This window comes from Hyperoodon ampullatus, assembly GCF_949752795.1.
Source record: "Hyperoodon ampullatus genome assembly, chromosome: 17".
Classification (NCBI taxonomy): Eukaryota; Metazoa; Chordata; class Mammalia; order Artiodactyla; family Ziphiidae; genus Hyperoodon; species Hyperoodon ampullatus.
Window position 1 is genome coordinate 41,538,342 of NC_136930.1, and position 11,474 is coordinate 41,549,815.

The 11,474-nt window shown below is 50.6% G+C and overlaps 1 protein-coding gene across 1 annotated transcript; it reads left to right on the forward strand.

Moving 5' to 3' along the window:
* Positions 1-369: 369 nt before the first annotated feature.
* On the forward strand, positions 370-1,803 carry KCNS2 (potassium voltage-gated channel modifier subfamily S member 2; the record flags this gene model as incomplete). Its single annotated transcript, XM_079722443.1, has 1 exon — positions 370-1,803. The coding sequence occupies one exon, from the start codon at positions 370-372 to the stop codon at positions 1,801-1,803; it is 1,434 nt and encodes a 477-aa protein (XP_079578569.1).
* Between the last annotated feature and the right edge of the window lie 9,671 nt (positions 1,804-11,474).

Below are 11,474 nucleotides of genomic sequence, written 5' to 3' on the forward strand. Positions count from 1 at the left end.
TCGACCCGCCCACGGGCAAGGTCAGCTCGCAGCTCCCTGGGCTCTCAGAGCCGCTGGGGCGCGACCTCTGCCAGCGTAAAGGGACCGACAGAACCCCCAGGGTGGGCGTGGAAACGCGGCCATGCTAGTGGAAACATACCCCCCCACTCCAAGCCTTTCCTTGGGAGGGGGCCAAACCCCATAGAACCGGCCCCCCATCCCAGTGTCCTTCAGCACCGAGAGACCCGCTGGAGAGGACTGGGTTCGCCAGGGACGGATGGGGAAATAAGAGGTGCCCGAGCCCTGAGCACCCGGCGCTCACCCGACACGATTCCTTCGGCTTCCAGGTGTAGCGCCCCCGCGCGGCGCGGGCGGCTGGGCGTCTCCAATATGACTGGCCAGAGCCTGTGGGACCTGTCGGAGGCCAACGTCGAGGATGGCGAGATCCGCATCAACGTAGGCGGCTTCAAGAAGCGGCTGCGCTCGCACACGCTGCTGCGCTTCCCCGAGACGCGCCTGGGCCGCCTGCTGCTCTGCCATTCGCGCGAGGCCATTCTGGAGCTCTGCGACGACTATGACGACGTCCAGCGTGAGTTCTACTTTGACCGCAACCCCGAGCTCTTCCCCTACGTGCTACATTTCTACCACACCGGCAAGCTTCATGTCATGGCGGAGCTGTGCGTCTTCTCCTTCAGCCAGGAGATCGAGTACTGGGGCATCAACGAGTTCTTCATCGACTCCTGCTGCAGCTACAGCTACCACGGCCGCAAAGTGGAGCCCGAACAGGAGAAGTGGGATGAGCAGAGCGACCAGGAGAGCACCACGTCCTCCTTCGATGAGATCCTGGCCTTCTACAACGATGCATCCAAGTTCGATGGGCAGCCCCTGGGCAACTTCCGCAGACAGCTGTGGCTGGCGCTGGACAACCCCGGCTACTCGGTCCTGAGCAGGGTCTTCAGCGTCCTGTCCATCCTCGTGGTGTTGGGGTCCATCATCACGATGTGTCTCAATAGCCTGCCGGACTTCCAAATCCCTGACAGCCAGGGCAACCCTGGTGAGGACCCCAGGTTCGAAATCGTGGAGCACTTTGGCATCGCCTGGTTCACGTTTGAGTTGATGGCCAGGTTTGCTGTGGCCCCTGACTTCCTCAAGTTTTTCAAGAATGCCCTAAACCTTATCGACCTCATGTCCATCATCCCCTTTTACATCACTCTGGTGGTAAACCTGGTTGTGGAGAGCACACCTACCTTGGCCAACCTGGGCAGGGTGGCCCAGGTCCTCAGGCTGATGCGGATTTTCCGCATCTTAAAGCTGGCCAGACACTCCACTGGCCTCCGCTCCCTGGGGGCCACACTTAAATACAGCTACAAAGAAGTAGGGCTGCTTTTGCTTTACCTCTCTGTGGGGATTTCCATCTTCTCCGTAGTGGCCTACACTATCGAAAAGGAGGAGAATGAGGGCCTGGCCACCATCCCCGCTTGCTGGTGGTGGGCCACCGTCAGTATGACCACTGTAGGGTATGGGGATGTGGTCCCAGGGACCACGGCAGGGAAGCTGACCGCCTCTGCCTGCATCTTGGCAGGTATCCTAGTGGTGGTACTCCCCATCACCTTGATCTTCAATAAGTTCTCCCACTTTTATCGGCGCCAAAAGCAACTCGAGAGTGCCATGCGCAGCTGTGACTTTGGGGATGGAATGAAGGAGGTCCCTTCCGTCAACTTAAGGGACTACTATGCCCATAAAGTTAAATCCCTCATGGCGAGCCTGACGAATATGAGCAGGAGCTCGCCAAGCGAACTAAGTTTAAATGATTCCCTGCATTAGCTGCGAGGGCTTGACATCCTCAAACCCACATTGCTGAGCTGTTTCCTGTGCCTCTGGCGCAGTCCAGGCACATTAGGGTTATGGTGTAAGGAGTATGCCCAGCCCCAAAGGGGGAGAGATGCATGGGATATGCACCCCAGGTTGCTTTTACAGTATTTAGGATCATTTTTAGAGGGTGGTGTGTCTGACACCATGCCTTTGCACCTTTCAGTGAAATGACACTCACTGGTCTTTGCAACGTGGGCATAAAATGTTCACCTTTCTGCCGGATGAGTACCACCTAGAATGCTAATTTCTCTGTTCATTGTATTCTCTATTGTAGTGCTTGTGGCCCAGTACTGTCTCAGTTGTTTGTGCTCCTGTTTCTGAGGTTGTCCTGCGAGTTCTGTACAAAAAGCCCCCACAAATATGTCCAGTGGAAACACATCTATGGGGTCAGCAAGGATATGATGAGGTTTTGCTCACAGTCATGTAGAAACGAAATCTCAATTCTTTATCCATCGCTTTCATTTAGCTTTAATACCAAAACAAAGGGAGTGTGAAGTTAAGTACACATGACTGATGCAAGTCTGTGAGTTGTTTTTGTAACTCTGTAGCCCTGTGGCTTGCATGGGTACCCTGCTCACTTTTAGAATGATGTACACTGATGTTCATCTCTTAAATGTTGCTCTTTAGAGAATGTTATTTTGTTAATCATGTAGTGAAGATAGACATTTTTACCAAGAACAGATGCATTAGGGACAGGGGCTTCAGCTAAACATAGGCCAAATCACAGGATGCTTGAAGACCTTTCAAAGTCAGCCCTCCGTCTTTCCTAGGGTGGTCGTGGAGACATTTATTTCTTGCTGAGGTTCCTGGTCTAGGTCATTTGAATAAACTTTGCTGGGTCTTAGATATTAGCATGTTTTTGAAATGTTTCTTTTTAAAGATGTTTAGAAATAAGATTGTATTGTCTTTATCAACTAAAAAGTTTACTGTTGTATTGTCTTTCTGAGGCAAACATTGTTGGGTTGCTAGCAAGGGCAGTAGCTTAGAAAATTTTGTTGCCTGCTCTGAAAGCTTATAAAATGAGAACCCTTTTATTTCCAAGCAGAATTTACTTAGATAATTTTGCTTCTATGATACGGTATGTTACATATGATGCTCTAACTGCCCCAGAGTTCCTGGTATGACATGGAAACCTGGTGGTGTGGAAGTGTGTATTCAAAATATAGACACGTGGCTTATCCAGGATGGAAATATTATAGTTCTTATTTGCATTTCAGCTGCCTTTTCTTGGGAGAGGGTTGGTGGAGGCCAGGAGAAAGGAAGGAGTTGTAAAACAAAAGAGCATTGTTACTTAATAAAATGTCATAAATAATTGTAAACTTCTTGAAAAGCTTGATGCTATTTAAAAGACCTTTAAACTTCTAAACTTGTGTTAAGGTTGAGAACCCTTTCCTTCTCCAGAATGCCCTCCCTCTTCTTCTTCAGTTAACCAGCACATAGCGTTTTGAAGGGTTAACATGGACCCCTTAGTAAGATCGTTCTCTGTTATATTCTAGGTAATCAGATGGTTTTCCAGTTGGCTTCCATTGTTGTTCAGTCTTTGGAAAGGCTGCAGAATCCAGGGGTCTACATGCGGAGTTAGGCAGGCTTTTTATCTATGTCTTGGATCTTCCTTAAAAAGGTCCACTTTGTGTCTTAGTTGGTTGAAGGTAGTACATACTTCTTGGGGATGTGGTGAGGATCTTGTCAGAGGCTTTGTGTACTTGTAGTTGCCATGGCTACTACAGAGCGGGCCATTTGCACTAGTCACTTACGCCTTTAGGTCCCCAGTTCAAATCTTTCCATCAGACTGGAGCCTCGTGGTGGGCAGGGAGGCAGCCACGTCCTAGTGCTACCTGGTCTACCGTCTACATTTGTTTCTCAGAAGCATCAGGAAAGGTGAGATGACTTAGGGGCAACCAACCACCAAGTCAGAAGGGCAGGGTTATTTCTCAGAATTTGCACATGTAGCACTTGGCTTTGGCTGATGTTTCCAGCACTGGAAGGCAGAGAATTTACGAAATAACCTCCAGCTGCACTGAGGCAGGTGATGGTACAAACTCATGAGGACTGTTCAGTTTGCCAAGGCTGATGGTCTTGGGTCACTGAGTGTGGTATCCATGGTCACTGACCATAACGCTTCTGAAAAGTGGAAACAGGAAGGAGGCTGAATAATTCAGTCACTCTCGTGAGTATTCTTTTTAAACAGGCAGGTTTTACCACCAAAACAGAGATACCTCTAGTGGTTACTTTTTGCAGACGTGAAAGCTGGAAAACCTGACTTTTCATTTTGGTGATGACTTGCGTTTATCTGGTGCCTTTCATTGGGGGAATCCCAAAGTACTTTAGAGACTGTCTTTTTAATATCTTTTGTACATATATATACTCGTATAAAATATTATGTTGCCCATCCTGGAATTTCAGTTACTTCTGAGCATGAGAATGTCCTAATAGCATTAAGGACTCCAAGCAGTGGTTTCAGGTAAGAGGGAGAGAGAACAACCCAGCTGGCTTGAACACTGGAGTTAATTCCCACAGAGGTTGGAGACAGAACTGTGACCCAGGGAGAAAGAACGCTCCTGTCCCACAAAGTACGACCAAGGTACGCAGTTCACAAGTGCTCTCAGCTGGGCTTTGATTGACCTTGTTAGATAACATCTTATGGAGCAGTTTCTTCTGGTCCCTGAAACTAATCGGTGCGGGGAAGGGGGGTGGGGTCAGGTGAATTTTCTGCGCTGTTTCTGGAGTTAAGAACATAATTGTGAGGTGACATCTTTTGCCACCAGGCTGTCAGACTGACCTGTAAACCTCCTTTAGGGGGACCCAGTAAAAGCTTCAAATCACCTATTTCCAGCTGTGGGCTTGAGAGCAGCTTCACTCCCAACATTGGAAGGTTGTTCTTTTCAATGTCTTTGGGACAAATACATGGGCCAGGCTTTTCTGGAAATATATGTGATGAGCGTTTTGAAAGCGCTGGCTGGGAAGTGACACTGTGTCTTTTCTGCACAGATGCACACTGGTTATAGTTTGGTGTTTTCTGCCAACCCCCTGCATTTCCTGGGTTTGCTGCAGAGGAGGGGCATGTTATAATGCCAGGCTGATTTGTAGCTCCTAAGGTAGTAATTGGTATTTAATCCTTGGATTTGTTATTTCTACTTGGCTTAGTGTTCAAATAATGGAACTACCTGCTAATCCTTGCCTCATTTCAAAGAAAATGACCTGCTACGCACTTTGGGATAGCAGTGATCTGTACAGGCTGTGTGTTATCTACTTGAAGGCTTAACTGGTATTTCTTGTATGTTTTAACAGCATGACTTATTACAGAGTTGTAATTTTTAAAATTGAGAACGCTGTATTTGCGCTGTCCATTTTAACACTCATTAACACGCTACTGTGCGGGCATTGATGCAGCCCCGCAGAACCGTTCTGTGTGATGGCTGCACTTTACTCTCTGCGCCTTGACTCAGCAATGAGGAGGAACACACACACTCAGGACTCCAGCCTTGAGGAGTATGCAGGTTCGATAGAACACAATTATTGACACTCCCTTAGGGCACTCCAGTTACACATGGAGTGGCAAACACAAGGGCGGTCGACATTGGGGACCAGATTTCCTGAGAAAGGCTGGGCATTTTTTTTTTTTTTTTTGCGGTATGCGGGCCTCTCACTGTTGTGGCCTCTCCCGTTGCAGAGCACAGGCTCCGGACGCGCAGGCTCAGCGGCCATGGCTCACGGGCCCAGCCGCTCCGCGGCATGTGGGATCTTCCCGGACCGGGGCACGAACCCATGTCCCCTGCATCGGCAGGCAGACTCCCAACCACTGCGTCACCAGGGAAGCCCAAGGCTGGGCTTTTTGAGCCTTTGTTGGGAAGGAAGAACTGTTAGTTATTCTTTGCAGGCACAGAGGGGTGGGAGCCCTTTTTCCACCAGGACCTAGAGCCACCAGCCTGCTCTGTAGAAGGGATGGTCATGAATTCTTGGAGCCCCCATGAAACAGACACCCCTGTCAGGGTTTGCCCCACCCACACGGTCTGGTTCAGCACCACAGGCGCCTGCTGGTGCCAACCCCACCCCGCCTGGCTGCCAGGCTCCGTGCTGCTACGGTGCCTCCCTGGCAGCAAGTTGGGTCCTGGGTAACCTGAGTGTTCTGGCTGGTTTGGTGTGACTATTGCTGGGGGAACTGGCCCTTAGCACCTACTTAACCCAGGAGCGACATTGCTTACGAGCCATTCTGAAGGCCACATGAATCTTAGGAAGGTCACTGGGCTAACTGGGGTCTGCTCCCAGTTTTGCCTTCAACTCTGTGATCTTAGGTTCCTCGCTTGGCTTCTCTGAGCCTCACATCCTCCTGCTGCGAAATGAGAAGGTCGGATTAGATCATTCTTAAAGCCTTGCCCAGTTCTTCATCTCGATGTAAAAACAGAACCTCTGCATGCCTCCACCCCACCATGCCCTCCTTCTAGCCCTGAGCAGAACCTGATAGCCTTCCTTTATTTATTTATTTATTTATTATTTTTTGTGGTACGCAGGCCTCTCACTGTTGTGGCCTCTCCTGTTGCGGAGCACAGGCTCCGGACGCGCAGGGTCAGCGGCCATGGCTCACGGGCCCAGCCGCTCCGCGGCATGTGGGATCTTCCCGGACTGGGGCACGAACCCGCGTCCCCTGCATTGGCAGCATTGGCAGGCGGACTCTCAACCACTGCGCCACCAGGGAAGCCTGCCTTCATTTATTTTTAAGCAGAGCAGAGGGGCTGCTCACCAACAACCTTCTATTTGCTTTCATCTCTCTCCTCAAAAGCCAAACCACAACAGATGACAGTTTCAGGGACAACGATATCAGAGACACGCTTGGGCTGGTGTCTGTGTCAGGGAAATAGAGGTTTAAAATAATCAATGCGTGTCTCCTTTGGGCTTTAGGCTAGTGACACCTAATCCAAATTCCTGCTATTAAAAATCATCAGAGAGGAAAATCCCATTGATTCCATTTGGCTAACTCTTTGCCCATTTATGTTTGCTCCCTCCGTGAAGCCCTGTAGATCCCTCAACCGTTCCCACGAGGTTCCTGGGCCCCTAAGTGGACAAGGGCAGGTGGAGCGCCCACAGCTCACACTTGGTCCTAACTGAGGGGCAGTGGCATCTGTGGGTGCTCCCTTCCGTGTAACCTTCAGAAGCGCGTGGCAACAACCTGCCGCCCGTCTCGTGGCGGCTGAGGAGGGGACTGACGTGCAGCACGGGGAGAAGGCACTCGCGGTCCCCACAGCCCCGGTGGCCCCACCACGCGGGCCACAGTGCGTCTTCTCCCCCAGCAGGGCTATAAATGGATGATCAGGGATATTTTGGGGGCCAGGATCCCTTGCATCTTAAAAGGAAAACACAAACACCTCCTCTTGAGGGAAGGACTTAAATGCTGAGCTCACATGGTTATTACCTTCTCTTATTTTTAGGAGAACTTTTAACCAACGTTTCTACCCAAGGCCCTTATCTGGGTGTTAGATTCAGTTAATACTGTAGATCTGAAAACCGGAAGCGTGTTCCTCCTTCTGTAACCTAGTTTGTCAATATCACCATCCTCCTGGCGAAATTCTCCAAAGCGAATGACTTTGCCTGAAGGTAACAAGCTGATGCTTTCAGAAGAACGTAGGCACAAACAAGGTCTCAAAGATGTGGCCGAGAGGAGGGAGATATAACAGGGGAGGAAAAGAGGGCAGGAGTGCCCAGGAGCTGGCGCATGTCCTGCAGAAGGAAGAAGGGATAGGAAGAAGCCAGGGAAAAGGAAAAACAAATGACGGTGCAGAGGAGAGAGTGAATAAAAGAAAAGGCAGAGAAGAAAGAAGGGAAAGAGCCATCAGTTAGGGAGACAAGGAGAAGCTATGCTTAACACAGTGCTTTCAGGCCTTCCATTGAATTCATTTTGTTTCCAGTCAACAGGACATGCTCTGAGCCCAGTGGTGGCCTCCTGGGGGGTAACTATAGCTGGAGTCATCTCCCACCCACCCCCCGGCACCTCCCCTCCCCTCCCCACCGAAGGGGTTCACGGTCTGGTGGAATAGAGATACGGACAACTACTAAAAGCCTTTTGCATGAAGAGGGCGGTGAGGACACAGGAAAGGAAGCACAAATATTTCCTCTTGAAGATGGGACTTCTGGGTTACAAACAGAAAGAGGACCAGACGTTGGCCAGACAGAGGTGGTGGTAGGGGTGTGGAACAGAGAGATGGAGGGAAGGGAAAGGGAGGAAACTGCCACGCACAGGGACCCGCACCAGCAAAGATGAAGAGACCCGCCCCCGGGCCAGCATGTGTGAGACACATGTGAATCAGTGTGGTGCAAAAACAGTCCACAGCAAAGCCACCAAAAGACCCTGGGTGTCATTCTTTTGTCACTGGGTTGGGGCACCCTGACCAGTTAATCCTGTCGGAATGGGACTCTGGCAGCAGCTTGGAGGCTTGGGAGGGGCCAGGAGACCTACTTGAGGTCACTGCCAGCTAAGCTGGAGAGAAAGGGGCAGAGTGGATCGCCAAGGAGGTCAACCCCACAGGACTCCGCCAACCACTGGATGTGGGCAAGAGAGATGGAGGGCTGCAGCGGCTTCTGGGCGGATGGGTGGATGACGGGACCACCAAGAGAGGCAGGGAATACTTGGGTCCATCCCGAGGTTGAGTCGTGTTGCCTAGGTGACACACAGATGGAGGTGTGCAGAGGGCAGAGGAAAGCCTGGGACGGCACTCCTTAGCTGAGAGATGGAAGTTGAGGCCATGGGTGAGATTACCCAGGAAGTGCACAGAGAGAAACAGAAGAAAGGAAAGCTCCCTGCGGAAGACCAGCATCCTAGGGGCAGCCACAGGGATGATGAGTTCCAAGGCCTTGCCGTTCTCTGCCGGCTCATTAGAGCTGGCATCCTACCTCTTTCCTTTCGCCTGAGAAAGCCCCAGAGGGTAAAACGCTACGGATGGCCTCAGCTTTCCTCCTCATCCGCTTCCTTATTTCATCTCTGTGCTCGGCTTCCGTGCCTGTCACTCTTTGCAAACTGCTCTCTTGAAGACCACCAGGTGCTTTCCTAACCGCTAAGCCACGGCCCCTCGTCAGCTCCTCCAGAGGCTTTGACTCCATAGACCAACCTCTCGGCCCTTTGTCCTCCCCTCCTCTCTGATTTTTGGACCCTGCATTGCTGGCTCTCCGGGCTCTGCGTCTCTCTCTCATTTCCCCACTGGATCTTCATCCTCCTCCTGATCCTCTTCATCATCCCCCAAACAGCTGTTCTGTAAGCCGTAGCCTCAACTAGTGTGCAGAGGACCCACATGTCAACTTGCCTGACTTCCGGCCCCCATGCATGTTACCCGTGTGTGTTTGGAAGTCACCATGTCTGACTCCATGTAGCCACCCCGAGCTTGCTCTTCCTCCTGGCCTCTCCTTCACGTCTGTTAATGGACCCTCCGTGCTCTGGGCCACTCAGATTGAGATTTCAGTCACCTGTGAATCCTCTCCATTTGATTTAGTTATTCACTCACCATAGCAAAACATTTGTTGACAGCTGACTAATTGCCAAGCACGATGTTAGATGTGAGGGCAATACTCCTCTGGTATTGCTCCCAGCCCTTCAGCAGTGTAGACTTTACAGCCACTTTATTGCGCATTGGAATCATCCGGGGAGCTTTTAATGCTGTAGATACCTGGGCGTCACTCCGTCTACAAAATCAGACTCTTAGGAGTGGGCCCCAGGAATTTGTACTCTTCAGCTCCCAGCTGATTTTGATGCATGTGGTTTTCAGACCCCACATGGAGAAACACCGGCTCAGGGTCTCAGGGGTACCCCTTACGGTCCTCTCACTGTCCCTCTGTCATTCCCATACCCACTAGGACAACAGGTTTCATCAACGCTTTCTTCACAGGATCTCACACATTGGGCCCTTGGTATACATTCTAAAGGCTCCCACCCCGCTTCAGTCCTTGTTAACTCATGTTTTGTTAATTTCCAACAGACTCATGCCCATCCCCCTCCAATCCATCCTTTTCTGCAACCCCCTACCAGGCTCATCTTTCCCCTTCCTGTATCTTAGACCTACTGGGACTTCTTTGGCTACTGCTGGTGCTTATGTTCAAAATAAGCACCATACATATAAAGGGCCACAGCCGAGGAGGTGAAAAATCTGCATGGGCCCATTAAGGCTCTAGACAGAGAAAAGGGCCCATTTAGGAAGGAGCTGCCTTTCAATGGGGCAACCAGGGGCAGGTGATAGAGACATAAGAGATTTGTTACAAGGGACACAAAAGTTGACAGCACGAAGGGCCTGAGTGTTGGACGACCAGTCTCCCCACCTGTCCAGGGATGGCCAATCCTGAGTCCTAGGAATATTGGTCTCCCAAAGACGCTGGTGGGTGTGTCCAGCACAGTCGTCCCTGACAGGCAGGGATACGGTGTGAGGCGGGCACACTGGGGGAATATGGTAGAAACAGAATTGGGGTTCATGGGCGGTGAGGAGGTCTCCACTCAAACCTCTTTTCATCATCACCTACATCTCCAGACATTTAAAGGCTTCTGAGCTATTTTCAGACCTACTATGAAAAGAACTGAGGTGTTATCAGTCAGGCACCCATCTAGCCATTTCCTACAAGGAGAGCTGGCATGAGTCACTTTGGATCTGTCAGCTTTGTATCGATCTTTCTGGCAAATTTTCTGGGTCTGCCAGGGCCAACTCTGCTGGGAACAGTTGAATTGTAACCCACCGCGTTCAGGGTCAGTTATTACAAAGGCCACTGTTACGGGGTTGCAGCCTGCAGTTCTTTTTTGTGGGACACGTGGGAGGAGAAGAGGGAAACCACAACGCACAAAACCAAGGGTGTGCCCGGGCTTTCCCATTGCTTTCCCATAAGCTTTACTTATGCCTCTCCCAAGTTTGAGATTTGAGGACTGCTTTTGGAATGAGGGGCTGCTGGGAACCAGTGGAACCCCAGAAGTCATTCTGGGTTCTTTCTCTACAGCAGGTGAAGCTGCTCTCTTCCACTCTGCCCGTCAGCCTACCCTGGAACCTAGGAGCCCAGAGCTGAGGCGTTTAAATACATTACTATGTAATTTGCCAATTTTTAAAACATGAGCTCCCTGATTATTCAGTAGTCTCCCCATCTTTTAAAAAGCACTCTCATGTTAAAAAGATAAAAAATAAAATTCCTGTCAAACCAAACTATCCCACCGCCCCTCACCTTTACCTGTGCTCCCCCCTGCCCATGGGAATATGTAAATGTGTGTCACAGATTTAGAACTAGCAAGACGCTCTGAGTCCTGATGTTCAGGGGCTCATTTGTGCTGATATTTCAGGGATGGGCTTGACGCCTGGAAACTGCAATGTGCAGACGTCACATGTTCAGAAAGACGGGGGAGCCGGCCTCAGCAAACAATGCCGGGAGGGGAACCAAGAGTCAGAATTAAATCAACTGAGAGCCATCATTTAGCTGGGAGCCAAGCTCCTTGGCAAGCCCTGTGCTGAGTGGTATGGCTGTAACTTCTCCATGTGCCCCCGGTCCCCAATACTGTCACATGTGCCATCAGGTGAAAAGGTACCTCACATGGCCCCTCAGCAGCACAGAGGGGAGTACACATGTGTATATGTGTGTGTGTGCATGTCTGTCTATGTGCACACGTGGGTCTC